The following is an 18,697-nucleotide window of genomic DNA, read 5'->3' as shown; positions in this document are numbered from 1 at the left end:
ATTGTTGGATGTAATTTGCTGAAATTTACGTAAGAATTGTGTATCTCTATTCAAGAGGGATTTATATATCTTAAGTTTTCATTTGACTTAGTGTCTCTCTGATGGCTTTTGGTGCTAGAGTGATGTCTTTGTAGAATGAGTTGCAAAATATTCACTCCTTTTTAGTGTTCTGTGATAGTTCAATAAAATTGGAATTATTTCTTCCTCAGATAGGAATTAAAACTTTGGGGCCTAGGGTTTTCTTTCTAGAGATGTTTTAATCTACAAATTAATTTTTTCTTAGTAGAAATAAGTTGTTTGCTTTGTCTTAGAAAAAAATCTCAGTTGAATTATGTTTGACAGATGTCAGCATAAAGATGTTTATAGTATTGGTAGTTTCATCTCTGTCATATCAGTTTGTTTAGAGCTAATCAATTGTATTTTTAAGAAAGTGAGATTTTGGTTCATTGAACGTCTGTTTTTCTGTTTTCTGTTTTAGTTGATTACTGCTCTTTTCCTTATTATTTTCTTTCTTCTGCTTACCTCTGACCTTTAGTTTCTCCAAGTTGAAGCCAATGTCATAGATATGAGGCCTTACTTTTTTTCTCCTACGAATTTTTAGTTCGTTAAATTTCTTTCTTAGCACTGCTATAGCTATATCCCCTAAATTCAGATATGTTCTGTTTCTACTTTATTTCAAGATACTTCTAATTTCCCCTTTGACTTGTTTGGTTATTTATTTATTTATTTATTTATTTATTTATTTATTTTTTGTCTTTTTGCTATTTCTTGGGCCGCTCCGTCGGCTTATAGAGGTTCCCAGGCTAGGGGTCGAATCGGAGCTGTAGCCACCGGCCTACACCAGAGCCACAGCAACGCGGGATCCGAGCCGCGTCTGCAACCTACACCACAGCTCACAGCAACGCCAGATCGTTAACCCACTGAGCAAGGGCAGGGACTGAACCCACAACCTCATGATTCCCAGTCGGATTCATTAACCTCTGCGCCATGACGGGAACTCCTTGTTTGGGTATTTAAAAGTGTGGAGTTTATTTGCATATGTCTTAAAACCTTGTTATTGTTTTCTAATTTAGTTTCATTGTAGTCAGAGAACATACTTTGTATGATTTTTTTGTATAATATTTTTTAATTTATTGAGCTTTGTTTTATGGTTCACAGTATGTTCTATCTTGATAAATAAATGTTCTATTTGTGTAGGAAAAATGTATGTATTATGCTTTTTTTAATGTCACTTAGGTTAGACTTTGTTGATGGTTGTTCAAGTCTTTTCCATCCTTACTAATTTTCTATCTCTTTATCCTAATAATCATTGAGAGGGATTTTATTTATAGGTATATTTTTTGTATCCATAATACAAGTGTATTATATAAATTATTTGCATGTTTCCCCCAAGCCTATGGCTTTCTTTTCATTTTCTTAATGATACCTTTTGAAGAGCAAAAATTTTCAATTTGAAGTAATTTATTAGTTTTTCTTCTGTGGCCATGATTTTAAAGTTATATCTATGAGCATTTTGCCTAACCCAGTGTTTTCTTCTGTTATATTGTACAAGTTTAATCATTTAATCTTTTATGTAAAAATATATGAAACATTTTAAGTTAACTTTTGTGTATATATGAGTATATATATTTTTATATATAAGGGTATGAATCTACTTTTTCATATAGATCTTCATTTATCCAAGCACCATTGGTGAAAGACTGTTCTTGTCCAGCTGAATTGTTTTGGTGCTTTTCTTGGAAATCAAATGACCATGAATGCAAAATTTTATTTCTAGATTTTCAAGTCCATCCTTACAGCCATACCACCTGTATTGATTATAGTACTTTATTTTTTGAGCTTTATTTGAGATGTAATGCGATATGTAGCGTATGTAAATTTAAGATGTACAAAACAGTTGTTTGAAACACCTGTATTGTGAAATGATCATCACAATAATGTTAGTTAATATCTCCTTCACCTCAAGTAATTACTTTTTTTGGTTTGTGGTGGTGATAATCTCTAAGATGTACTCCCTTAGCAACTTTTAACTGTGTAATACAGTATTGTTAACTAATCATCATGTTGTACGTTAGGTCCCCAGGCCTATTTATTTATAACCAGAAGTCTGTACGCTTTCACTGTGTATCTCCAAATTTCCCCCACACCTAAGTGAGAACTCACTTTAGAGTGAGTTTTTAAAATTAGGTAGTATTATATTCTCTTATTTTGTTCATTTTCAAAATTATTATGACTATTATAGGTCCTTAGAAATCTTATAACCACCTTGTCAATTTTTACACAAAAGATTGCTGGAATTTTGACAGAAAGTATAGTGAATCTAGATGTACACCAATTTGGAGAGAATCACCTTCTTCATATTATCAAACCTTCCATTTATGAATATATTTGTTTAAATATTTTCAGAATTCTGTCATAGCACAGCAGAAACAAACCCAACTAAGAACCATGAGGTTGCAGGTTCAATCCCTGACCTCACTCAGTGGGTTATAGATCCAGCCTTGCCATGAGCTGTGGTGTAAGTCACAGAGGCGGCTCAGAATCCTGTGTTGCTGTGACTGTGGCTTAGGTCAGCAGCTGTAGCTCCTATTTGACCCCTAGTCTGGGAACCTCCATATGTGGCCCTAAAAGGCAAATGAATAAATAAATATTCTTTAATGACTCTTAGCAATTTTTGTGATTTTCAGTGTACATCTTATACGACTTTCATTAAATGTTTGCATTTTTTATTCTGTTGTGAATGGAATTATTTTTTTTTCTTTTTTTTTCTTTTTTTGTTTTTTTTTTTTGGTCTTTTTTTTTTTTCGAGGGCTTCTCCCAGGGCATATGGAGGTTCCCAGGCTAGGGGTCGAATCAGAGCTGTAGCCACCGGCCTATACCAGGGCCACAGCAATGCCAGATCTGAGCTGTGTCTGCAACCTACACCATAGCTCACAGCAACGCTTGATCCTTAACCCACTGAGCGAGGCCAGGGATCAAACCCTCAACCTCATGTTTCCTAGTCAGATTCATTTCCGCTGCGCCATGATGGGAACTCCAGAATTGTTCTCTTAATTTTTGTTCTAGACGCTTTAATATATAAAAATATAATTTTTATTACTGAAAAATTATAAAATATTTTAATTCTGCAGTTCAGGGTTTTTTTTAATAGATTCGTTAGGATTTTCTACATACAGTATCATGTCATCTGTGAATATAGATAGTTTTAATTCTTACCCTTTTTTTTTAATTGGACTTATTGCACTGAATAGAATCTCCAGTCCAATATTGAATAAAAGCAGTGAGAGAGAACAGCTTTGCTTTTGTTTCTGAAATTAGCAGAAAAATAATCAGTCTTTAAAATTGATTATAATATCATTGGTTGTAAGTTTTATGTTGATACCCTTTAGTAGGATGAAGAAATTTCCTTCTAACCTATTTTTGTTAGGTGTTTGTTGTGCTTGGTTGTTAGATTTCATTTTTTTTTGTTTCAATTGATATAAAAATAGATTCTTTATTAATACAGTGTATTATATTCATTGACTTTCAGATATTAGACAAATCTTGCATTCTGGGGGAATCCACATGGTCTTTGTATATAATGGTTTTTGTATACCAATTTAGATTCAGTTTCCTAATATTTTGTTAAGGAATTTTATACCTACTTTCATAACAGGTATTAATCTGGTTACTAGCCTTGTAGTGCTGGGAAATGTTCCCTCCTGCTCTATGTTTCGAAAGAGTTCATGGAAAATTGGTACTATTTTTATTTATTAATTTGTTAGAATTCACCAGGGAAGCCCTTAAAGCCTAGACTTTTCTTTGTGTGAAGATTTTTAGTTACTAATTAAATTACTTGTTCAATCTCTGGTTTTTTTTATTCCCTCTTTCTTTTTTGGCTGCCCTGTGGCATATGGAGTTCCCAGGATAGGGATCAGATCGGAGCCACAGTTGTAACTTACACTGCAGCAGCAGCAACACCAGAACTTAACCCACTGTGCTGGGCCTGGGATCAAACCTTCATCCCAGTGCTCCAGAGGTACTGCTGATCCCATTGCACCACAGTGGGAATTCCTGTTATTTTCTTTATCATTGCCTCAGAAACTGCATCATATTTTTTTTTCCTTTTTTTTTTTTTATTTTCCCACTGTACAGCAAGGGGGTCAGGTTATCCTTACATGTATACATTACAATTGCATTTTCCCCCCACCCTTTCTTCTGTTGCAACATGAGTATCTAGACAAAGTTCTCAATGCTATTCAGCAGGATCTCCTTGTAAATCTATTCTAAGTTGTGTCTGATAAGCCCAAGCTCCCGATCCCTCCCACTCCCTCCCCCTCCCATCAGGCAGCCACAGGTCTCTTCTCCAAGTCCATGATTTTCTTTTCTAAGGAGATGTTCATTTGTGCTGGATATTAGATTCCAGTTATAAGTGATACCATATGGTATTTTTGATACCATATGGTATTTGTGTTTGTCTTTCTGGCTCATTTCATTCAGTATGAGATTCTCTAGCTCCATCCATGTTGCTGCAAATGGCATTATGTCATTCTTTTTTATGGCTGAGTAGTATTCCATTGTGTATATATACCACGTCTTCCGAATCCAATCATCTGTTGATGGACATTTGGGTTGTTTCCATGTCTTGGCTATTGTGAATAGTGCTGCAATGAACATGCGGGTGCATGTGTCTCTTTTAAGTAGAGTTTTGTCTGGATAGATGCCCAAGAGTGGGATTGTGGGGTCATATGGAAGTTCTATGTATAGATTTCTAAGGTATCTCCAAACTGTTCTCCATAGTGGCTGTACCAGTTTACATTCCCACCAACAGTGCAGGAGGGTTCCATTTTCTCCACACCCCCTCCAGCACTTGTTATTTGTGGATTTATTAATGATGGCCATTCTGACTGGTGTGAGGTGATATCTCATGGTAGTTTTGATTTGCATTTCTCTTATAATCAGCGATGTTGAGCATTTTTTCATGTGTTTGTTGGCCATCTGTATATCTTCTTTGGAGAAATGTCTATTCAGGTCTTTTGCCCATTTTTCCATAAAAACTGCATCGTATTAATGTGACTAATTTCACATAAGTATGGCATATTTGCTCCTGTATAGCTCAGAATTTTCCTTTTCTTTGTATCTTTTAGCTATATTTGTTAACCCAACAGTACCACATTAACTATTATCAGTATATACAGTCTTATGTTTTTCAGTAAAATTAAAGCAATATTCATGATATCTTCTCTGTTTACCCTGTTGTTAACATTGCTAATATTCATCATTTTCTTCTGTGAATTCGAATTACTACATAGTTTTATTTCCTTTCAGTTTGAAGTACTTTCTTTACTATTTCTTATAAGACACATCAGCTAACAGTCTTTGTTTACATGGAAATGTCATTATTTCATCTTCATTTTTGAAAGCTAGTTTTGCTGGGTAGGGAATTCTTGATGGTCAGTTTTATTTTTCCTTGCAACACTTTCTATACCATTTTACTACCTACTGGATTACTGTTTCTTAATCTTGCTGTTCTCCTGCACATCATTATGGTTCACTTTTTTTATATACCTTTCATTTTTCTTTTCTTCTTCTTCTTTTTCCTCTTCCATTTTTGTTTGGCTGTCAACAGTTTGCTTATGTGTTTAGGTCTGGACATCCTTGTGTTTATTCTTCTAAGGTTTTGTTGACCTTTTTGATCTGTAGGTAAGTATTTTCCATCAGATTTCAGAAGCTTTTAGCCACTGATTCTTCAACTTTTTTTTTAACCCATTTCTCTCTTTGTTTGGACTCCTTGTACACATGTGCTAGTATATATGATATTGTTCCATAGGCTTTTGAAACCTGCTCATGTGCTTGATCTCTGATGTTTTTTCCCTCCTGTAATTTTTTTTGTCTTTATTATTTGGATAACTTCTGTTTATCTTCAGGTTAATTTTGCTTTTCTGCCAACTCAGATATGTTGCCAAAACCATGTGATAAGTTTTTAATTTCAGTTATTTTGCTTTTCAGTTGGTCTTATTTTTAAAATTGCTGTTTCTTCATCACAATACACTATTGAGTCATTGTCCTATTCTCATGTAGTTTTTTTTTTTTTTGCTATGATTTCTCTTAATCCATTGATTGTATTTATTAGATTTGCTTTAAAATCTTTGCTTAATTTAACCACTGGATCCACTCAGAAACAGATTCTTTATAAACAGTTTCAATTTGTATTATAAGTACTTTATATATCAAACAATCCTTTGTTTAAAACTTTTGATCCTTTTGTTTTACAAAATACATTGTAACAAATTTGGATTCTAATTTTTCCTTAAATATATTCTGTTGATGTAGTTTGTTTTTTAATAGTTTACCTACATTAATCTAAGGAATTTATCTCTTCTGCTCTGTATCGCCACTAATATTTCTCTTCAGTTGCTTTTTGGTTTTTATATAGATTTCAAAGGAATTGCCCCTTGTTGCTACAGAATTTTATGGTCAACCAATGACTAGTCAGAATTTTTACCCAGGTATCAATAAAGGTTCTATCCTCTATCAGTGGTTTTAGGGTGTTTGAAGATGTTAGTTTACTTGCCAAAATGCCATAGGTTTTTACTGTTTTAGCCCAGTGTCAACTTTTTTATCAGTAAATACTTTGCAATTTTTTTAATGGATTTTCCAAAAACTGAAGTGATTCTTTTTGTCTTTTAAATTGTTTTGGAGAGGAGAAAGTTGTCTTCTCTCAGTGTCAAATTCTTGGTTGTCTTTTTTTTTTTAGTACTTTAAAAGAGTTGATCCACTCTCTGGTTTGCTTTTATTTCCAGCTAGAACTGCTGTCATTCTTATCTTGTGTCCTTCATAGCTATCTTTTGCTCTGGTTGCATTCAAGATTTTTTTATTTATAACCAATTTTGTTATGATGTTCTTTGGTGTCGTTTTCTTCATATTTCTTTTATTTTCTCCAAGCTCTCCTCTAGACTCTTGAACATATTTATTTTGTTTTAATGTTCTCTTTTACTAGTTTTATCGTCTTTGTCATTTCTATTCTGTTTGTATTGATTTGTTTTTATTTTTATACGTGTCTTGCTTGTTTGAATGCCTGGAAATTTTTGTTAGATGCTAGACACTGTGGGTTTGTTTTGTTGGGTGGTATATATTATATTTTTAAAACATTCATCTGCTTTTCTCTGGGATATAATTAATGTTTGATCTTCTGAAGGTTGTGGTTTTTATTTTATTTTATTTTATTTTTTTTTTAGTATTTGTTAAGTAGACTGGGTCAGCATTTAGTCTAAGGTTAACTTTACCCCAGTACTAAAATAATACCATTCTTTGTATTTTCTTGATGCCCTGTAAATCACAAGATTTTTCTCTGGCTCAGTGAAACACAAAATTTGCTCCAGAGATTGTGCTCTCTGCTCTTTGCGTATCTTCCCCAGCATTACCTGTACATGCTCTTTAGTGCTCAGCTAAAAAGTTGATAGGGTCTTTCAGAAGATTTCCTTAACTCACTTTCTCTGTGCATCTCTAATACTATGCCTTGTAAAATCTAGCCACCTTGTCCTCTAGTGTCCCAGCTCCTTTTCCTCAACTCAGGAATATACCCATGCTCTGTCTAGGTTCCCTTACCTATACTGCTGCCTGGTAGCCAACAATCTGGGGCCGTCCTCAGACTCGCCTTACATGTACCTCTTTCTCACAGATTACTGCCCTACTCTGCCTGATATGCAACATCTAAAAACCATTATTTTATATACTTTATGAAATTTTTAAGTTTCTTCAAGTGGGAGCATAAATCCTTTTCATCTTGGCTCAGCCATGCCATCTTGAATGCAGAATGCATGTTATCTTTTATGATTTTTACCTCAGTCTGTAACACGAAAATAACATAGTCTTTATTTTAGTAACTCACTCTTTTTGAGTCTTAACGAAGTTTTCAACCTATTATTCTCATAGAAACAAAAATTCTTTATTTTCCCACTGTTACCTTGTTAATTTTTTGTTTAGTCAGACCTTGTGTAATGGAGTACTGGATCTATCATAGCTAATTTTTAGTACATTAAAATTTCAGTCACACACAAAAAAAAATGTAATTGAAAACTTAGGTGAAGAGTGTGACCTATCTCCTAAAGTGATTAGCATACCGTGAATACCAATCACTGGTTTTCAGGAATATCACTTAATCCACCTTCTTGATTAAAAGAAGACATTACTAAAAATAGCATAGGTTACTAGAAATAGAAGGTGCTGTGCAGAGATGACACTTTCAGTTAATGCTTTCAGTCTCACCTACTGCCGCAACTGCAAGCCGTACATTGCTAGATTTAACTATTAGTTCATAAGAAATACAGAAAATGGAAGAGCATTTTGTCTGACTGAATTTTCATTGGATCATTTTAGGCCAGAATGTCAGAAATTCTATAGACCAAATGACCCAGTTTGTGTAACAGTTAAATGGCATAGAATGTGAATAAGTGGATCTGAAAATTCAATTTTAGAGTTCCCTCGTGGCTCAGTATTTTAAGGATCTGGCATTATCACTACTGTGGCTCCAATCCCTGCTGGGTGGTATGGATTTAATCCTTGGCCTAAGAAGTTCCACATGCCGTGGACATGGCCAAAAAAAAATTTAAAAATAAAACCAACTTTAAAATACTAGATATGAAAAATATATTCATGGATATATGTTCAGTGAAGAAAATACACTTTATTGAAGAGACAGTTAATGAATTAGAATATTATATGAAGAATTTACCTAAGCATAGAAGGTAATAGAATTACATTTCTGAAAAATGTAGGACTTACATTGGTCCTTTACATAGAATTTCAAAGGAGGAGGAGAATAACATAAAGAAGAGATATTGATGTGAGAACTGAAATTTTACAAATTGGCTTACAAGTAGAATATCATATTGTAAAGATTTAATGAGTATTGAATAGTTTAAGAAAAATGTTTCAGGTCTAGACATACCATAGTCAAAGTACAGAACATCAAAGACCTTGAGAGAGTCTTAAATGTAACCAAAAAGGAAAGCCTATCTGTTACTTTAATGATAGTAAAAGAATTTACAAGTTATTAGTTCTTATTCTTAAGAATAGACTTAATGAAATAAGTGATAACAGAGGAAAGATTTCAATCACATTAATATCTTTTGTATTTAAGCCTTTCTTTTTTTTTTTTTTGTCTTTTTTTTTTTGCTATTTCTTGGGCCGCTCCCGCGGCATATGGAGGTTCCCAGGCTCAGGGTCCAGTCGGACGGAGCTGTAGCCACTGGCCTACGCTAGAGCCACAGCAACGAGGGATCCAAGCCGCGTCTGCAACCTACACCACAGCTCATGGCAACGCCGGATCGTTAACCCACTGAGCAAGGGCAGGGATCGAACCCGCAACCTCATGGTTCCTAGTCGGATTCGTTAACCACTGCGCCACGACGGGAACTCCTGTATTTAAGCCTTTCATCTTTTTATGCTATAGTGAAATAATCTCAGAAGTTTATCATAGATGTTCATGGTGAGGAGAAAAGCTATCTGGGCACAGAGACACAGACTTGACTTTTGGGAATGGTTCCGCTACCACTTCATAGTATATTTATAGGGGTTGTTCCATTGTAACTAAGTTCGTATTCTTCCCTGTGCAGTTACTTCAGGGTCTTGCGTTTTGTAAACTACTGTACATTTTCAGATCATATGGGCTTCTACAGTTTTGCCTCATAGATACTAATTTGTGTCTTGTTCATAAAAATTATTTTAATTCTTTAGATGTGTACCAGCTTAGAGTCACAGTTATTTAGAGAAACAGTTCTTGAATTCTACATTATTCTATATTTGGATGTTAATACTCTGCTTCCCTCAGAAGTTTTAACATGTTTATTAATTCCATAATAATTGTGAGGTTTTTCAAAAGCTCCAAATGCCATTTCCTAGACCAGTGAAAATAGAGCAATTGAGTCAAAATAAGATAATTTCCAGAAACACTTTTTTTTCTGATTAGTATCAGTGGTTTTTATTTTATAGAAGCCATATAAAAATACAAGATATTCAAGTTGCAGACCTTTGAGAGTGCAGATATAAATACAGTATTTGGATGAATTAATATTTTTTCTTGCTAAAAATGAGTGTGAAGTACATTTTCATTTTGGCTATTAATCAAAGGTTTGTCTCTTTAATTTTCCTCCTCTAGTGATGCTATTGCTGAGATTAGAGCCATTTGTATTGAAGAAATTGGAGTGTGGATGAAAATGTATAGTGATGCTTTTCTAAATGACAGTTACCTGAAATATGTTGGCTGGACTCTTCATGATCGGGTAAGTTACTCTGTTATCAGCTTTGGCAGAAGATATGCTTTTCCTGGAGTTCCCGTTGTGGTGCAGCAGAAATGAATCTGACTAGGAACCATGGGGTTGCAGGTTCAATTCCTGGCCTCCGTCAGTGGATTAAGGATCCAGTGTTGCCCTGAGCTGTGGTGTAGGTTGCAGACGTGGCTCGGATCTGGCATTGCTGTGGCTCTGGTGTAGGCTGGCAGCAACAGCTCCAATTAGACCCCTATCCTGGGAACTTCCATATGCCACAGGTGCAGCCCTAAAAAGACAAAAGACCAAAAAAAAAAGAAGATATACTTGTTCTAATATTAATAATAGAAAGCTATGAACTGAGGCAGTAATTGGTTTTTCTCAAGAGTTGTAATAATATGGAAATTCAGGGTGATACAAATGAATACTGTTTATTTGTGGCCATGATGAAACTTGAGACATCAGTGTGAAAACCATGTGAACCCTACCTCACTTATTTGAATGTTGTCTTAAACCAGGATTTAAAACCTGGTATATCTAAATTGTAAGTCAATATAATATCTCAAGAAACTAATTAATCTTTTTCTTGTTTGGAATCAAAAGAAATTCTTTGTTTCTCTTAATATATGAAAACTAAGCTTTCTTATCTTGAATTCGCTAGGCTCATATCATAATAGGGTGTTTTATTAGAGTTGAATAGATTTGTTGGATTCTAGAATATTTGATCTAAAAATTCATTTCTGCTTCCACCTTCTTAGAACAGACTCTGACTTAGAAAGACTCCAACATTATTGAGTCCTAAATACGTAATCCTCAAAATAACCAAGAAGGAGTTCCCGTCGTGGCTCAGCAGTAACAAGCCCGACTAGGATCCATGAGGGTGTGAGTTCAGTTCCTGGCCTTGCTTGGGATTAAGGAACCGGCATTACCATGAGCTGTGGTATAGGTGCAGTCATGGCTTGGGTCTTGTGTTGCTGTGACTGTGGCATAGGCCAGCAGATTTAAGTCCCAATACAGAATTATACCTTGTACTCTCACACACACACACACACACATATATATATATACACTATTAAATCCAACAAGACAAACTTTTCATTAAGGCTTAAAGTCCTTTATTTTTATTCCCCACCACTACATTATCAGTTTTCCTCCTCTCCCTCTCCTCCTAATAGAGTCTTCTGAACTTAAATAGCAATACAATTACCAGTTTTAACAGAACTATGTATGTCCTCAAATTCTGAGAAAAACATCAATTTGATGTAGTTTACCAGAAAACAACCAACCTTCATTTTAAAATAAATCGCTGTGTATATTTGTAGAAATCCTCTGTCCAGATAAAGGGAGAGGTAGGTTTCTCTTGTGCATTGTTGGTAAAATGATTTAAACTATTTAACAGAATGATTTTATAAACCTCTCCTGTCATCTCTAGTTACTTTACAAAGGTATGAGTTTTAAATATTTTTCTCAAAACTTTCCTTTTTTTTCCTTTCCAGTCTAATCACCTTGTACTACTTTTCTTTCTCTGAGGACTAGAGTCATTTCCTTTCTCTTCTTTTAATCTTCTAGTTGAAACTTTCCATTGTATGGCCTCTGTCTTCAGATTCATCCTGTGCCCTTTCAAATGAGCTGATGAAACTGTTTTTTTAAGATTGCATTTTAATTATCAATTGCATTTTCTAGCTTTATTTGAGATATAATTGACCATTAACATTGTATTCACATAATGATTTGATATTCTTTGTCTTGACTTTAGAAAACTAGAGGTTATAACCTAGTCTACCTTCCTAAAAATAAGACAAACTTTTTAAAAATAAGACCAATTTGTATAAATTCTAAAGTAAGTTTTGGGACTTCCCGTCATGGTACAGCGGAAACGAATCCAACTAAGAACCATGAGGTTGCAGGTTCCATCCTTGGCCCTGCTCGGTGGGTTAAAGATCCGGCGTTGCCGTGAGCTGTGGTGTAGGTCGCAGATGCGGCTCAGATGCGGCATTGCTATGGCTCTGGTGTAGGCAAGCAGCAATAGCTCCAATTGAACCCCTAGCCTGGGAATCTCCATATGCCACGGGGTGCAGGCCCTCAAAAGACCAAAAAAAAAAGAACAACAAAGTATAAGTTTTGGTCAACAGAAAGACAGTCTCTAACAATTAAAGCCATTCCTGGAAATTCAGTTTGTCTTTCTCTTCATCCAAACATATTTCTGAATTTCTACCCATTGGTTTTAATTCTGTTATTGAGGGTGACACAGAATAGGTCTAATCTAAATATAGCTTTAGTAATCTTTGTGTTCTGGCCTAACTCTCTTTTTGTATTTATGCTCATGGCCCTAGGTTGCCTTTCCGTATCCTTTCTAGTTTATAAATATGACTGTACTGTTTTTGCTTTTAGCTCATGTCTACAATTCTTCTACTTCATTGTATATGCTTAATTGCGTATACGAAAAATCTCTGTAGTGCTTAGGTGGGACTTATTTTGAGTTAGTCAGTTCCATTTCCTCAGCATTTCGTTCACTCATCCCATATTTTATTTCTCTTAAGTTCACTGAAAACCTTCTTAGCTCTGTATATACTAAGCAAGTAACATCTGTTGCTTATCACCAGAAATAAAATCAAAGACTTCTGCCCTCTGCATACTGATCACCCAGGAAAACACAACACAGTGAAGTACTTTACACACAGTGAGAAGGGATAGAACAAAATCAGCTTCAGTGGTGAGCATCAGTCCCCCATGGTCCAGCAGTCAACACAGGACAATTGCACTGTATGCACCCCCCTCTTCTGCCACAGAACTAAGGACCCTGTTACCTCCCCTCAGGATTTAGTGGTGGGGTTGGCCAAATGCCATATGATGCTCACATTTAAGCAGAACAACACACTGAGTCTAAAACTGGAATAGTATTCCCACACAAGGTGATAAATTCAGCACAGTACATGAGGAACTCTTATCTCTTGATAAGGAAGTGTTCCAGGACCAAGGCCTATTCTGTGCAGCCAAGTGTGGGTCAAAAGACTGTATGCAGGAGACTGCCTTTTCCCAGCATTCTACTCCTCACTGCTGTTGGCCATTGCTATGGCAGATAAAGCATCTCAAATCACCCATCCCAAACTTGGAAGTGGAATTAAGTCCACCAGAGTCTCAGAACAATATATATGGTTTTGGATTGCTCATAGAGCTTCCCTGTCATTACAAGATAGCACTCTACTAGGGCCATTGGGAGAGCCAGACCCAAGAGAATGATCAGACGTATTTAGAGGATGTCTTCAACCTGGATGAAACCAACTAAAGAGGTCAAAAAGTGAGTCTTAGGGGATGCTGGGTGTATAGCTGATAACCATCTCACCTAAGCATAAATATTCACCAGTCCGGTTTTTATCTTCCCCAAATTATTGTTGTATATTCAGTAAGAAATGCTGACAATAACATAAATCCCACCCTGTTCTGCCAGCAGATAATTGAGGACTATTTGGTTATCCATCACCACCTTGACTAGTGAGTTCAGTGAGTCTTGCTGAATTGAATGGCTTAGTGTTAGCTATTTCTGCCGTGGTTAAGGACAGGTTGTATACCCTTTTTTTCAGGGCCTGCTTACCTATGCCTGGTGTTAGAATTTGGTTAGCAGAATGGAACCAGTAGTTAGTCTGTCTTTCCAGGAGGATACTATGAGCCATTCTGTGGTGTGTCAACAAAGTAGGTCCTTTCCAGTCCCCTCTGCAGTTGCTGACATGGACACTGGGCCATAAAACTCTGAGGCAACAGTCCTTCCCCTGGAGACAGACATTCTTTTGTCCTTTGGGAACAGAGACATACACAACCCAGGGGAGTGCAGGGACACCTGTCAGGGATTTGGTCTCATGATGCTGACTAGTCTTATTGTATACAGTCTTGACCTGCGTTTTCCATGTGTTCACAGAGAGGACGTTAACCTACTGGGCATCCAAGTCCAAAATGTCAGTAAAGATGAGTAATAACCATTATTGTACAGGGTTGGGTTTTGTTTTGTTTTGTTTTTTCTGTTTTTCGCATCATAGGTAATACTAACATCAAGAGACTCCAGAGAATGCTTGCATCTAGGCCTGTTATCAAAGGAATGACCTGGCTATTTGACCCATTGATAACTTGAAGATCTGAGCAGTTTTGTATCAGCCAGACCATTACAGGGAGTACAAAATGAGAAAGAATTCATTGTGTAATGACAAATCCAGAGTTGTTTAAGTTTGCCTCCTCTGACTATGGCTGCTGTTTTCAACAGGCACAGAAATTGATTCTGTAGGAATGAGAAAAGGAAAGATTGTTTCCACTCCTTTCCCACTTCATGAACCTTCTGAGTCCAGAGCTATTCTGGCCTATTGCTTGGGCTCCTAGCTGCCCTGGTCTTGCAAACCAGGCTACTACAAGTGTGATGCTATTTCCTCTGTGGACACCTAATATCCTTGTGGCTTGGTGCAGACTTTTTGGCCTCAGTTGGTCAGTATAGGAAGGACTCATAAACTTGATATGTTTGATAATGATGCCTAGAGGGACCCTAGCATCCTGGTACTCTTTGGTTCCACCTCCCACCTCTGTGGTATCCCATTGGAGGGAGATGCCCAAAGGAAGCATACGTCCAGATTAGAGTTAAGAGGCCTTGTCTGTACAGTAGTAGCCAGAACCACAGATTTCCCCAGAGACATATACTCCAAGGGGAAAAAAGAATGATTAGCATGTTGAGATTGTGATTTTGCAGGCAAAGCCTAAGTATAGGACTACCTAGTCTACTTCCACCACAACCAAACTCAGTATTTCCCAATATGTGTTGCAGTGCTTTGTTTCCCTTGCACCAGAGTGTTTAATAGCCATATTCCATGAGAACATGCCCATTTTTGTCTTGCTTAAGCAGTGAAAGATGTTTCTTGGTCAGAGTAAATTCCCATGGGGTATTCAAAAACATGAGGTAAATTTTATTCAACAGCAGCTTTAGTAATCTCAGTGTCCTCATGCCGGACTGGAATAGCAATACCATAGCCTGACTAGGTGTTATGGCAGTGAGGCATCATCTTTGCCTATGGCTGGAGGTCAGGGTTTCAATGTGATCAATCTGTGAGACACAGGTGAGTCCCAGTCCTTGGTTAATGTGTTCCAGTTCTTTTCTCTAGATGATTTGAATGCATTAACAAGAATCACAAGATTGTATTGATCCTAGACTAGCCCAAAGACAGCAGGAAGAAGGAAATAATAAAGATAAGAGAGGAAATATATAATATTGAAACTCAAAAAAAAGTTAGAAAAATAAACGAAGCCAAGATCTGGTTTTTTGCAAGCATAAAAAAGAGTTGATAAGCCTTTAGACAGGGTCATTAAGAAAAGAAGAGAGAACCCAAATAAATAAAGATATGAGAGAGGAGAAATGATATCACAGAGATATAAAAAGTCATAAGAGAATACTATGAACAGTTTTATGCCAACAAATTGGAAAGCCTAGGGGAGAACAGGTAAACTTCTAGAAACATATAGTCTTCCAAGACAGAATCAGGAAGAAATAATATGAAAAAGCCAACCAGTAGTGAAACCGAATTAGTAATCAAAAAACTCTCAGCAGATAGAAGTCCAGGCCCTGATGGTTTCACAGGGGAATTCTAGCAAACATATAAAGAAGAACTACTACCTATTTTCAGAAAACTGACACACACTCCCAAATTCATTCCACAAGGCTACCATTACTAAGACACCAAAAGCAAAGACACTACAAAGAAAGAAAATTACAGATCAGTATCTCTGATGAATGTAGATGCAGAAATTCTCAACAAAATATTAGGAAACTGAATTCAGCAATTTATAAGCAGGATCATATACCATGAACAACTGGGTTTTATTACAGAGATGCGAAGATGGTTCATGATCCACAAATGAATCAGTGTGTACACCACATTAACAAATTGAAGGATGTAATCACATCATCATTTCAATAGACATAGAAAAAATTTTTACAAAATTCAGCATTCATTCATGATAAAGATCCTCATCAAAGTTGACCTCAGGTAAGCATGTGTAACATAATAAAGGCTATTTATGACAAACCCGCAGCTGACATCATACTCAATAGTGAAAAGCTGAAAGCTTTTCCTCTTAAGTCAGGAACAATACAAGAATGCCCACTCTTGCCACTTCTATTTCACACAGTATTAGAAGTCCTAGCCACAGGAATCAGGCAAGAAAAAGAAATTGCATCTGAATTGGAAAGGAAGAAGTAAATATTCTTTACTGTTTGCAAATAACGTGATACTATATGTGGAAAACCCTGAAGTACCCACCAAAACACTATTAAAACTAAGAAATTAATTCAGTGAAGTTTCAGGACACAAGATTAATATATATAGGAGTTTGCTTTTCTGTATAATGAGTTATCAGAAAGAGAAAGCAAGAAAACAATTCCATTTAAAATTGCATCAAAAAGAATAAAATACCTAGAAATAAATTTAAGCAAGGAGATGAAAGATCTATACTCTGAAAACTATAAAAATTTGGTGAGAGTTCCTCTGTGACTCAGTGGGTTAAGGACCCAACATTGTCACTGCTGCAGATCAGGTTGCTGCTGTGGTGCAAGATCAATCCCTGGTAAACTTCCAAATGCCACAGGTGCAACCAAAAAAAACAAAAAACAAAAAAAATTGATGAAGGTATTTGGAGATGATACAAAGAAATGGAAAGATATCCCTTGTTCTTGGATTGGAAGAATTAATAAGCATTATACATATTACAGTCCCTATCAAAATACCCATGACAATGCATAACTCGAACAAATAATCCTAAAATGTATATGGAACCACAAAAGACCCTGAATAGCCAAAGCAATCCTGAGGAAAAAAAGAACAGAGATGGAGTTGTTATGCTTCCTGACTTCAGACTACAGTACAAAGCTACAATAATCAAAACAATATGATACTAGCACAAAAACAGATCATTGGAACAGAAGAGCCCAGAAGTAAACCCATGCACATATAGTCAATTATTTTATATAAAAGAGGCAAGATTATACAATGGGGAAGAGACAGTCTCTTCAATAAGTGGTGTTGGGAAAACTGGACAGCCACATGTAAATGAGTGAAATTCAAACATTTTCTCACACTGTATACACATATAAACTCAAAATGGATTAAAGACCTAAAACTAAGACCAGAAACCATAAAACTGGAAGAAAACGGGCAGAACATAGAATTTGTGTCTCTGACATAAATCCTAGCAATTTTTTTTTCAGATCTATCTCCTAAGACAAAGGAAACAAAACAAAAATAAACAAATGGAACCCAGTTAAACTTAAAAGCTCTTGCACAGCAAAGGAGACCATCAGCAAAATGAAAAGATAACATACAGGAAGTACCTATTGTGGCTCAGCGGTAATAAGCCCTACTTGTGTCCGTGGGGATGCAGGTTCAATCCCTGGACTTGCTCGGTGGGTTGAGGATCTGGTGTTGCTGTGAGCTGTGGTGTAGGTTGCAGGTGTGGCTCGGATCCCGAGTTGCTGTGGCTGCGGCATAGGCCAGCAGCTGTGGCTATTTGTTCTCCTAGCCAGGAACTTCCATATGCCACAGGTACAGCCCTAAAAAGCAAAAAAAAAAAAAAAAAAAAAAAGACAATATACAGAATGGGGGAAAATTTGCAAATGATATGACAGCTAAGGGATTAGTACCCCAAATATGTAAACATTTCATACAACTCAGTATCAAAAAAATGAAAAACCTAATTCAGAAGTGGGCAGTTTGAGATTAGCAGAGGAAAACTATTACATATGGAATGGCCAAACAACAAGGTCCTACTATAAAAAGAACTATATTCAATATCCTGTGACAAACCATAATGGAAAAGAGTATGTCTTAAGAATGTGTATGTGTGTATAATTGAATCACTTTGTATAGAAGAAAACACTATTGTAAATCAACTATTTTAATAAAAAACTTTTTAATGGGCAGAAGACCTGAATAGACATTTTTCCAAAGAAGGCATGCAGATGGCAAAAATATGCTCATCGTTGCTGATCACCATAAAATGCAAATCAAAACCACAGCATAATATCACCTTACTACTGTCAGAATTGCTGTCATCAAAAATACCACAAGTAACAATGTTGGCAAGGATGTGGAGAAATGGGAACCCTCATATACTTTTGGTGGGAATGAAAATTGGTGCAGCCATTATAGAATACAATATGAAGGTTTCTCAACTAAAAATAGAAATAGTATATGATGCAGCAATTTTACTCCTAGGTTTATGTCCAAAGAAAATGAAAACACAAATCTGAAAAGATACATGCACTCTAGTGTTCAAAGCAACACTATTTGCATTAGCCAAGACATGGAAGCAACCTAAATGTTCATTAACAGATGAATTGATAAAGAAGAAATGGTGTATCTATACAATGGAATATTATGCAGCTATAAAAAAGAATGGAATTTTGGAGTCCCCTGCTGGTCTAA

General features: G+C 36.0%; 1 protein-coding gene across 3 annotated transcripts in view; it reads left to right on the top strand.

Moving 5' to 3' along the window:
* The window catches only part of STAG1 (stromal antigen 1), a 541,662-nt gene that overhangs the window by 390,094 nt on the left and 132,871 nt on the right, over positions 1-18,697 (top strand). For all 3 annotated transcript variants that reach the window (XM_021071121.1, XM_021071122.1, XM_021071123.1), the window contains one exon: positions 10,139-10,262. In XM_021071121.1, the coding sequence (XP_020926780.1) occupies positions 10,139-10,262 (124 nt within the window). The remainder of the gene's footprint in view (positions 1-10,138; positions 10,263-18,697) is intronic.

Source organism: Sus scrofa, chromosome 13 (assembly GCF_000003025.6).
Source record: "Sus scrofa isolate TJ Tabasco breed Duroc chromosome 13, Sscrofa11.1, whole genome shotgun sequence".
NCBI classification, from domain to species: Eukaryota; Metazoa; Chordata; class Mammalia; order Artiodactyla; family Suidae; genus Sus; species Sus scrofa.
This window is presented reverse-complemented; position numbering and strand designations above follow the sequence as displayed.